This window comes from Mandrillus leucophaeus, unplaced genomic scaffold (assembly GCF_000951045.1).
Source record: "Mandrillus leucophaeus isolate KB7577 unplaced genomic scaffold, Mleu.le_1.0 Scaffold426, whole genome shotgun sequence".
Taxonomy (NCBI): Eukaryota; Metazoa; Chordata; class Mammalia; order Primates; family Cercopithecidae; genus Mandrillus; species Mandrillus leucophaeus.
The window spans coordinates 1,591,883-1,603,489 of record NW_012104543.1 but is presented as its reverse complement, the minus strand read 5'-3'; the positions used below and the strand labels follow the sequence as shown (position 1 = coordinate 1,603,489).

Sequence of the window (11,607 nt, the reverse complement as noted above, 5' to 3'; positions counted from 1 at the left end):
CTTCCTCAGCCTCCCAAAGTGCTAGGATAATAGGCGTAAGCCACTGTGCCCAACCCTTATTTCTTTATCTATGAATGCATACCCAACTTTGTTCCAGACACAGGATGGAGGCAGGTCCTGCCCAAGACTGTGCTGCCATTAAGTGTCCAGATGTGATGTGAGGTCAGGAGTCAAGGGAACTGTGAGCTTATGTGAGTCACCTGTGCTTCCAGAGCCCGTTTCCCGCTCTGTAAAACAAAGGTGAAATGTCCCACTATGGACTTGCTGAATGACCAAATGAGTGGTGCCGTGCCCAAACTTGGTGTGGGCCATGAGCCGATGCCTGGGTTCCAGTCCTGCTGATGGCGTTTCTTCACTGCATGACCCTGGGAAAATGACTTACTAGCGCCTGCTCTTTATATGCCTCATCTATAAAATGAGGACAACATCCACATCACTGGGCGGTGGTGCGGACTGGGCAAGGACCCAGCACAGGGCCCAGCCTTATATATTAATTTGTAACCAATACTTTTGACCATTTCCCCTTCTCCCAGGGGGCCAGGCAGGCCAGGCCCAGGCAAGGGCTGATCCTGGGCCACTGTGTGGGTGAAAAGACATGGCATGAGGCAAGCCCAGGAGACGAGGGGCCAAAATCCATGAAGCCCCGTTCTGGAGGCCCACCCAAGGTGTATGCGAGGCCAGAAACCAGTACCCAAGGAAAGAGGTGAAAGCTGGGGAGACAGGATCAGGAGCCAGGGGTGCACACAGCAAGCCAGGGAGAGGGCCACAAGGATGCAGAGACAGCGGTGACACCTGGGGGCCAGGCAGGTCTGCTCAGCACCCCACTGCCTGGGCCCAGGCCCTGCTACCTCTGGGCTTCACTGCCGGCACTTCTGGAGAACCTGGGTCGGCAGAGCCAGTGAGGAGAAGAACACAGGCGTTGAAGGAATTTATTCATGAGAAGACTGAGGGTCCGTCAGGGAGATTGTCCAATGGCGACAAGCTCCAGAAGCCCGCGTCGCAACAGCCAGGAGGGCCGGGCCACCCCAGGCAGGAGGCAGTGGGCTGGCAGCCACCCTGGGCACTGAAGAGCAGACGCAGGCAGTGCTGGCCACAGAGGGGCTCTCTTCATGGCCTGCCTGCCCTGGCCTCCCCCCAGGTCCCCACCTATCGGTTAAAGTGCAGCTGGGAGGGAGGAGGCAGGCAGAACTGGGGAGCTAGAGAGAGCCCAAGTGAACCCTGGCTGTCCACGCGAGTCCCATGTCCTCCTCGTCCTGGAGTTCCCCGAGTTAGTGAGCCCATCCCACCTAGGGCCTCTGGAACCTTGGGGCAAGGGAGGTAACCCCTCCCTCCCACACCCATCCATATTTAGAAAGAGCATCCCTGGGAGAGGGCGGCTGGCTCTGGCAGCTTTTTGGGGGGCCTAGAACTTGGGGGACAGTGGGGGGCACTAACATTTCTAACAGGGAGAGGAAGGGGATGCTCATCTTCAGGGGTGGTCTTGGGGGGTCATACCCCTCCCTCTGGCCTTGGAAGACTCTTCCCTTTCCTCCTTCCCCTCCTCCTCTTCCCCCACCAGGCAAGCCAAGGAAGCCCGAGACAGGCCCGGAGAGCCTGGCTCCCAGCTCCTGTGTCATGAGTCAGCAGGGTCCTGCCCAGGCCTGACTCCCAAACCCCTCCGCTGAGGGAGGGTCACTTCAGTGCCACTGGGGCGGCGCTTCCCTGGAGATGGGAAGTGGGGTGAGGGGTCTTGGGGAAACCTGTGGGGCTGAGCCTCCTGTTTCTGCCAGTGGTCTTTCTAGCCCAGCCCGTCCCTCCAGCCTGAGGCTGGCGAGATGCTCACCCTAAGCCCGGAACCTCAGCAGTACCATCTGCACCCCCAGGGACCTTAGCCTGGTTCATGCCATCTTGGATGGCCTCCCCCAGCACTCAGCAGCTCAGCCAACTTCCTCCCCCTCCCACAGGCACATCTCTAGAAGCCAGACAGGAAGAGACCACCCCCCCCCAAAATAAAGAACCCTGAAGACCTCTGCTTCCTCCCCCCACTCTTGAATATATTAAATTGTGCGGCTTGGCTCCAACCCCTCCCCTTCAGATCTCCATGGCAACCGGGCAGCATTCCAAGTCCGAGTCTGTATCCAAGTCCATCCAGTGCCAAAGAGGGGCTTCAACCTCTCCCCTGACTCTTCCCCAGAGAGTGAGACCCAGCATTCCACAGGGGGATGAGAGGGGAGGAAGAGTCGGGGGGCCTCAGTCCTCAGCCCCCTCTTCCTCCGTGTGGGGGGCCCCTGGGGGTTCCTCGGGCTCAGGGGTCTGCCCACCAGGGTGGGGGTGGGGATGGGGGTGAGGGTGGGTGCCGGGCTGGGATCCCGGCCCGTCCTCGCCCTGCACGTAGACGCTCAGCCCTTCGTGACTAGGCTCCTTGCCGCAGGCCTGGCAGCTACAGTGCAGGATCTTCTCCACCAGCTTGTCCACCCTGGGCACCTCCTCGTGGCCCGGGCACTCCAGCGTCACCTGCAGAGGGCAAGAGAGAAGGGGTGGCATGTTTCCAAAGGCCTGGGGCAGGTGAGGAAGCCCCTAGGGTAATACTTCCTCATGGGACCAAGAATCCCAGAGCCCACCTGTGATGCCCAGTTAGCGCCAGGGTCCCATGGGGAGGGGGAAATTGAACCCCTGCACAAGCCACCAGAGCTGTCCCCTCACATCCAGTCCTGCCACCTTCCCACCCATTCCCCACCAGCAGCCACAGGGAAATCCAGTGTGGTCTGCCCCTGCTAAAATCCACCCCCCACCGCCCGGATCCCCCTGCACTTGGAGACAAACCCTGACCCCTCACTAAGGCCACGCAGGACCTTCCGGTGCCGCCGGCTGGCTGGCCTCCCTACCCCGACCCTGCGCCACTCTTACCAATCCTGTGCTTGGGCTCTGCCTCAGGGACTCTGCACATGCTGTTCCCTTTGCCTGGAAGGTTCCCCAAACCCCACCTACCACTTGCCCCAAACTGTGCCTTTGGGTCTGAACTCAGACTTTGCTTCCTCAAAAGAACCCCACCCCAAAGCCCAGCCTGGCTGAGGCTCACCCTGCATGAACCCCATCTACCTCTTACTCTGCCCCTATCGTCACCCATCTAAGTACCTTCTTTCCTTCTCCCTCCCTTCCTCTCTTCCTTCCTCCCTTCCACAGAGCGCCTACCCTGTGCCAGCCCTGGGGACACAAAGACACATTTCCCTCAAGGAAATCAGAGTCTAGTGGGGGGAATAGACCTGTCAAAATCACCCGGATGCAGGTGGAAGACTGCAGGTGTGAAAGGCGCTCGAAGCGGAGGCACACTGTGCTCTGAGAGCCAACGGTACCAGGGTGGGCCCCAGTCAGGCGGCCTGGAAAGGGGCCCTGAGGAAACGCTGCTTGGGCCAAGGGCAGAAGAATGAATAGAAGTGAACTGGAGAACGGGGACAGAGAAGGTGTTCCAAGCAGGGAAAAGAACAGGTGCAAGGGCCCTGGGGTAGGAGCGAACGGAGTAGGTGCGAGGAACTGAAAGCAGGCGGCTGTGTTAAGCATCAAGCTAGTAAGGAGGGCGGGAAGCAGGAGGAGGCTGGAAAGGCCACTGAGCCAGGCCATGCCAGGTTCTCGGGACAGGGCAAAGATTTTGGTCTCATCCTATAACAACAGGAAGTCCCTGAAAGGACTTCAGCCCATGAGAGACATCAGAATGGAACTTTGGGAACATCCCTGTCCTGTACAAGTTGGTGTCAGACTTCTGAGCCATCCTGTGGGGAGGCCCACGTCTGTATCCCCAGCACAAGCCCTTCACCCTGCACACAGTGGGGACTTGCTAAGCCCCTGTGGTTATCTGCTGGAATACAGGAGCCTGGGGAGAAAGGCCAAGGCCGGGACAGGCTCCAGGCTGAGACTGGGTGGGGCAGGCAGCCAGTACTCACAATCTCCCACATCGACTGGGCTGGCATGCAGGAGTCACAGTGAACCAGGGACTCTGTGGACTGCGGGAAGGTGTTGGGGACGCTGTAGCTGAAGCACTGTCCTAGGCACGCCCTGTGGGAGGAGAGGTCACATGCCCGTGTCACTGTCGGGGAGGCAGGGATGGGCAGCCCTGGTCCTCTTCCTCCCTCTTGGGCCCCTGTCCGCATCCCCCCACCCATCCCTTGAGTCCCACCTGTTCTGGATGGACTTGGCCTCACAGCCGCTGTGACCCACAATCTGGGTGATGTTCTTGGCTTCGCACCAGGCACTCTTATCCGGGAACAGTGCCAGCTTGTTGATGGGCGGTGGGGCAGCCAGTAGCATGGCAGGGAGGACAGCCCCCATCAGGACCTGAAGCATCATGCCCGTGGCCTCCAGAGCCCTAGAACAGAGCACAGGTGCCAGGTGAGGCACAGCAAGGTGCAGGGGACCGGGCAGTGGTGTTACAGCATGGACTCTGGCGTCCGACTCCTTGGCGCAATCCCAGCTCTCCCACTTACTAACCAAGTGCAACTTTGGACAAGTTATTTCTCCCCTCTGAATCTCACAATTGGAGCTGGGAGTAGTACTTACATCAGATGGCTATCTGTAAAGTCAGATGAGATATTAAATGGGCCTAGCAGATAATACACATTCCATATGTGTTGGTTTTACAACTTCCTATGTTGCCTTGAGCAAGTTACTTTTTATCTCGGTGCCTCAGTTTCTTCATCTAAAAAGGGGAGATGGTACCACTGCCTGGCGCAGGATTGCAGTTACGAAGTGTTCAAGCACATGTCCAGTGTTGAAAAATTACCACCCCCTTTCTCCCTTTGCTGCTGTGGGCCATCCAGGAAGACACACAAAACATTGTCCACACAGCCCTCGAGGGGCTGGCCGCACACCACGTCTCCTGGAAAGCCACTGCAACCGCTGTCAGATTCTGATGTTTGAAAAGTTAGCCTTAACTTTCACGTTGCTGTGATTTCTTTTTGGTTTTGTTTTTTGAGAAAATATGTGCAGTGGCATGATTATGGCTCACTGAAGCCTCGACCTCCCTGGGCTCAGGTGATCCTCCCACCTGAGCCTCCCAAGTTGCTGGGACTACAGGCGTCTGCCACCACGCCCGGCTAATTTTTGTAAAGACCAGGTTTCGCCATGTTGCCCAGGCTACTATCAAATTCCTGGGGCTCAAGCCATCTTCCTGCCTCAGCCTTCCAAAGTGCTGGGATTACAGGCGTGAGCCACCGCACCTGGCCTGCAGTGAATTCCTGGGCCACCTTGGCTGGCCAGACCTCAGGCAAAAAAAACTGACCCTGAACCAGACAGTACTGCTTTCTAAGATGCCTCACCAGAAACTCGAATCCACGAGGGCTCTACACAGATCACTGCCCCCAGCTCCACTTTAACACGAGTCAAGCAGGAGCCAATCAAAGCTAAGCACTTAGCCATTTGCAATTCCCCTGCTATAGGATGGAGCGAGATACTAAAACAATACCATGATCTGCCAAAAGGTGGCGCTGCAGAACAGTCTGTGTCAAAGGATTCCACTTGCAGGTGACTCGCCCCAGTGAGTTTCACCCATGCCCCTCAATGCAAAAGGCACGGGGCAGGGAGGCTTCAGAGAGGTTCAGAGATGAAGGTAGTGCCTTCTTCAAGGAGGCCCCCAAACCCTCGGAGGACAGCACAGCAGAGAAAGGGCATGGGGTTCACATGTGCTGGGTGACCGGGACACTCAGGCCTGTTTCCCGACCATCTGTAAAATGAGTGCAGTGACCCAGGCCAGTGGTTCCCAAACCTGACAAATGATCAGAATTCCCTAGGGACTTGCGGAGTAAAAGTTCTAGGGTGGGTAGGAGTCTGCATTTTGATTAGGCTTCCTAGGCAGCTCTGCCCTCAGTCAGGGATTCTTTATCTTGGGACAGTCCCTAGAGGGGCCTGGGTGAGGCTAAATCAGGAGGAAGAGGGGACAGGTCCTGGTCCCTGTGGCCCCACAGAAGCCCAGCACCAGGACTCAGGTGGCTTGGGACTGGGCATCCCATTTAGGACAATCCTACCATGGGCCGTGGAGATGGCAGAGACAGGTACTTTATTTTTTTATTTTTATTTACTTTTTTTTTTTGAGACAGAGTCTGTTGCCCAAGCTGGAGTGCAGTGGCGTGATCTCGGCTCACTGCAACCTCCGCCTCCCAGGTTCAAGTGATTCTCCTGCCTCAGCCTCCTGAGTAGCTGGAATTACAGGCACTCGCCACCACACCTGGCTAATTTTTGTATTTTTAGTAGAGATGGGGTTTCACCATGTTGGCCAGGCTGGTCTTGAAATCCTGGGCTCAAGCTATCCACCTGCCTTGGCCTCCCAAAGTGCTGGGATTACAGGCATGAGCCACTGCGCCTGGCCTTGCTTATCTATTTTTTTGAGACGGTGTCTTACTCTGTCGCTAGGCTGAAGTGTCGTGGCATGATCTCGGCTCACTGCAACCTCCGCCTCCCAGGTTCAAGTGATTCTCCTGCCTCAGCCTCCTGAGTAGCTGGAATTACAGGCACTCGCCACCACACCTGGCTAATTTTTGTATTTTTAGTAGAGATGGGGTTTCACCATGTTGGCCAGGCTGGACTCAAACTCCTGACCTCAAGTGATCTGCCCACTTTGGCCTCCCAAAGTGCTGGGAGTACAGGTGTGAGCCACTGTGCCCAGCCCAGAGCCAAGTACTTTATATAAAGTGTCTGGGGAGTAGAGGTCTCAAGGGGGCTGGCTAAGCGGGGCACCTGCAGGGCTGTGACCCCCTCCAGGTACTCTGCTCCCCATCCAGCAAGTTCTCCCAGCTCCTGCCTCTCTCCTGCAGGTCTCCATCTCAGGGGACCCCAATGCCGGGATAAGCCCCACTCCCAGCCCACTGGGGAGGAAGGGCAGCTGGAAGTGAGGTCGGACAGGCTGCCCCCGCCGCCTCCCAAATGAGTTCCTGTCATGATCCAGGCCCTCACCCATGCATTTCCGGTCTCACTGACAAAGCCCATGTTTCCAGTACAACCACATCCTAACAAAACGGAATGGATTCCTCCCTAACTGGCAACCCAGTGAATTTTTCAACAAGCCTGGCATGCAGGAGGCTTCCTCCCTCCTGAGTCAGGGTCTGCCCACAGCACACCTGAAGGGTCCTGGAGGTCCATTTAAGGCCAGGGCTCCCTGGGCTGGACTGGCCCCCTAGACCCTTGGAGAGGCCCAGGGACTCTTGTCCTCCTATATCTGACCCCATCGTGCTTCCTCAGAAACAACAGGTCACAGGGGGCCAGGGAGGTGGCTGGGGCAGGAAGTGATGTGGATTTGGAATTGAGACTGGGGTTGTAATGAAAGTAGCCTGGGCCAGACATGGTGGCTCACCCCTGTAATTACAGCACTTTCGGAGGCCAAAGCGGGAGGATCGCTTGAGCTCAGGAGTTCAAGACTAGCCTGGGAAGCAAAGTGAGACTTGGTCTCTAAATAAAATAAAATATTTTTTTATGATCACATTGTGATATCACATTTTTTATTATCAAATTATGTGTTGTGATGTGCACACCTGTAGTCCAGCTATGTGGGAGGCTGAGGCGGGAGGATGGCTTGAGACCAGAAGCTTGAGGCTGCAGTGAGCCATGACTGCATCCCTCCCTGCACTCCAGACTGGGTGACAGAGCAAGAACCTGTCGAAAAGGAAAGGGAAAAAAAGGACAGGAAAGAAAACAGGAAGGAAGGGAGGGAGGGAGGGAGAGAGGGAGGGAGGGAGGGAGAGAGGGAAGGGGGGAGAGAGAGAGAGGGAGGGAGGGAGGGAGAGAGGGAGGGAGGGAGCAACAGACAGAGGGAGGGAGGCTGCGGTGAGCACTTGGAGTTGGAATTGGGAGAGGTCACAACTGAGGCTGTGGGTCAGGACCAGGCTGCAGCTGAGTGTTGAGACTGGGGCGGAGGCTAATGGAGGCTTACTGGGAGATGGGGTAATGGTGACTTTTTGGAAGAGGTTGCAGGCCCAGAGATCAGGAACTGGTTATCAGGGTCAGGCTGGGGCAGAGGTTAGGAGAAATGAGACGAACGGAGGCAGAAGGCCCCCTCCTTACCTTCCACCCTTTCCAGTGCACAGCTGAGGTCATCACAGGGCCAGCTGTGCCCACAGAGGGGTGCTGTAACCCAACCCACCAGGCCCTGGCAGGCTCTCCACAGGGTGCTGGGGCCTCAGCCTCCCTGGGCCAGCAGCGTGGAGCTCCAACATTCTCCCGGGGCTCGCCCTGGAAGCGTGGAGCCTGCAGTCTCCAGTGTTTGAACTGCAGCCCCTCCCCTTAGGAGCTGTATGACTCCCAGAAATAAGTTCACTCCTCAGAACCCGCCTTTCTCAACCCTAATATGGGCAGCATTGCGCCCTCCCTGGAAAAGAACTGGGAGGAGTAAATGAAGGTACTCAGCACCTAGGAGGCACCCACTAAGGTCAGCTCTCTTCCTCTCAGGGGATCATGGGAAAGGCTAGGCCAGCATCAGAGCCAAGGCTGGGCTGGAACAGGAGGCAGCAAGGATGCCAGGTGAAGCCTCTCCCACACATGGCCGTCCTTCAGACACACCTACCTCCCCCCGCCCTCCTGCCCAGCCCTGAAGAGCCCAGGCTGCCCCCACCGGGGGCTTTCCAGCAGAGGTGGGGTGTGCTCTTGGCTAGCAGGTTTTCTTTTTTGTTGGTTTATGCATTTTTGTTTCTTCAAGCAGCAACTCATCCTTTTTTTTTTAAAGCAGCAATCATACTTTCCTTCCCGAGCCTTGAGAGCCTCACCCAGATTCTCAACCCTTCCTCCCACCCTGAAGGTCACACAGCAAGTCATGGGACTCCCCAAAAGCGAGGGCGGGAAGGAAAGTTGGAGATCTCCCAGGCCAAGTCTCTCCCTCCTCTGCAAGGGGCTGTCCCAAGGTCCCCAGCAAGTCAGGCAAAGCAATGCCCTGCCCTGGGCCGTTCAGGTCCCTGCAGTTCCACACTCACTCACTCACTCACTTCTAGGAGGGCAGGGGTCACTTTTAGGAGCGTGGGGAGAAAGGCAAGGGTAAGGGCGGGGAGCTGGGGGCCCAGACGCTATGCCCACTCAGACAGTCCCCTGAGGGGAGGTCCAGGGATGTGGGTAAACAGGAGGCAGTTGTTTGGAGTTGGTGCAGTCAGAGATGGCTCTCAGGAGGGAAGCAGAGGTTCTGAATTTTGAACTAAATATAAGAGTGCAACTACAGTCATGCATCACTTAGCCATGGGGATGCACTCTGAGAAATGTGCCATTAGGTGATTTTGTTGCTCTGTGAACACCATAGAGTGAACTCAAACCTGAATAGTCTAGTCTATTACATACCTAGGCTATATCAGGTATTCAGCACTTTGGGAGGCCAAGATTGGAGAATTGTTTGGCTCAGGAGTTCGAGACCAGCCTGGGCAACACAAGGCAATCCCATCTCTACAAAAATTTAAAACTTAGCCAGGCGTGGTGGTGCATGCCTATGGTCCCAGCTACTTGGGAGGCTGAGGTGAGAGGATCACTCGGGCCTGGGGGGTTGAGGCTGCAGTGAACCAGGATTGTGTCACTACACAATCACGAAAGAAAGAAAAGGTGTAGTAAAAATACGGTATTATAATCCTATGGGAGGCCAGGCGCAGTGGCTCACGCCTGTAATCCCAACATTTTGGGAGGTTGAGGTGGTCAGATCACTTGAGGTCAGGAGTTCGAGACCAGCCTGGCCAACACGGTGAAACCCCATCTCTACTAAAAATACAAAAACTAGCCGGGTGTGGTGGCACATGCCTGTAGTCCCAGCTACTAAGGAGGCTGAGGCAGGAGAATCACTTGAACTCGGAAGGCAGAGCTTGCAGTGAGCTGAGATTGCACCACTGCACTCCAGCCTGCGGGACAGAGTGAGACTCCGTCTCAAAATAATAATAATAATTTTATGGCAGCACCACTGTGTATGTGGTTCATCATTATGTGGTGTGTGACTGGATATTAATTTATTCTGTCCTACAATAACCGCCTGATCCTATTCTTTCCTCCACTTTTAGATGAAGAAACTGAGGCACAGAGAGGCTAAGAAATCTGCTTGGGCTTTCACTGTTAGTAAACAGGAGAACTGGGATTTGAACCTGGATGGTAGCAGGTTCAACCCCCGGCTACCCTGGCAGGTGAAAAGGTTCACCGAAGAGAAAGAAGCAAGAAAGGATGGAATCTGGAGTTAGGATGAGGCCTGGAGCTCCTGCCATTGCCCCAGCCGACTGTGCCTCTCATTCCTGTTAGCACCCTAGTGTTCAGCCACGGCCTGGACTGAAAGCTTGAGGGCTCCATAAACCAGAGGTCAAATCCTATTGCTGACTCCCTAGCCAACTGTCTTGTGGCCATGGCTGCCCCTGGCTCTTGCAGCCCAGGTAAAGGTGTGTGTGACACTATCCTTCCTCACGGGGGCGCTGTGAGGCTGTAAAGGAGGTGTCCTTAGCACAGGTGAGTGTCCTCTTCCCAACCCCACCCACCCACCACTCCCAAATCCAAGCCCTCCACTTCCTCAGCAGCCCCCTGCCAATGCCTGGTACATTCTGAGCTGCTGCCCACACAGAAAGGAAATTCCCTGGGAGGTGACACCAGCAGACCCATTTTGCCACTGTGGAAACTGAGGCACAGGTCAAGGAAGTGACCCACCCATAGCTCCCACTCTGGGGAAGAGGAGGGAACAAACACAGCAGCCCTGCCCTGGTTGCTTTCCTGGAAGCCCTGGTCCAGAGGGTCCCCCAGGAAGGCGAGCTTCGGAGTCAGGCCTGTGAAGCCTCTTTCCTGAGATGCCTGCCAAAACTGAGATGCCGGGGCCCGGCCCTCCTTGTGTGATCCCCCAGGTATGAGGCATAGCCTGGGCACCTGAATGTGCTCCCCACGGGACTCTGAAGCCCAGCCGGACCAGGAGCAACGGCCTCCCAGTCCCCAGGAAAGAGGCTTCGATTAACAGCACTGCTGCTGGGGCCCCCGAGCCCCACTGCCTGGACTCTAGCACCTGGCAAGGCATCCTAAATGCACCCTAAATACACGGGCGCGGCCTAGATTTCAAGAAACACCAGCCCCTTCCTGACTCCCGACCACCACGAAACCCTTTGTAGAGCGGATCGGCTTTGGTATAACAAGTGAACCATCCTCCCCAATTCCTCTTCTGGATTAAGCCTGAATATTCAGGGTCACTCAAGGCCAGATATACCAGGATTTTCAAGGTAGAGTGTATCCACTCACCCCAGACCCACACACACACAAAAGCAGGCATACTCCAAACCACCTGCACCCCCTAAGAACAAAGCGCACACACACACACACACACATATATAAGCGTGCCTATATACGCACAAGAAAATGCACATCCACACAAGCACACGCACACATACACCCCACACACGCACGCACACACCCCACACATACCACACACACGCACACACACATGTACACACCACACACAGACGCACACACACACCCGCACACACACACACCCCACACACACACACCACACACATGCACACACAACCACACACACACATGCACACACACCCCACACACACGCACACACACACCCCACACACACACACCCCACACACCACACACATGCACACACAACCATACACACACGCACGCACACACACACCCCACACATACCACACACAC

At 56.0% G+C, this 11,607-nt stretch overlaps 1 protein-coding gene across 7 annotated transcripts in view; it reads right to left on the bottom strand.

Moving 5' to 3' along the window:
- Positions 1-914: 914 nt before the first annotated feature.
- The window catches only part of LOC105548905 (neuroblastoma suppressor of tumorigenicity 1), an 18,487-nt gene continuing 7,794 nt past the window's right edge, over positions 915-11,607 (bottom strand). For 6 of the 7 annotated variants that reach the window (XM_011993144.1, XM_011993140.1, XM_011993146.1 and 3 more), the window contains exons 2-4: positions 4,151-4,339; positions 3,918-4,029; positions 915-2,493 (exon numbers count right to left, since the gene is read on the bottom strand). In XM_011993144.1, the coding sequence (XP_011848534.1) occupies positions 2,230-2,493; positions 3,918-4,029; positions 4,151-4,320 (546 nt within the window). In that variant the 5' untranslated portion in view covers positions 4,321-4,339 and the 3' untranslated portion in view covers positions 915-2,229. The remainder of the gene's footprint in view (positions 2,494-3,917; positions 4,030-4,150; positions 4,340-11,607) is intronic. The other variant, XM_011993147.1, reaches the window with a different exon arrangement.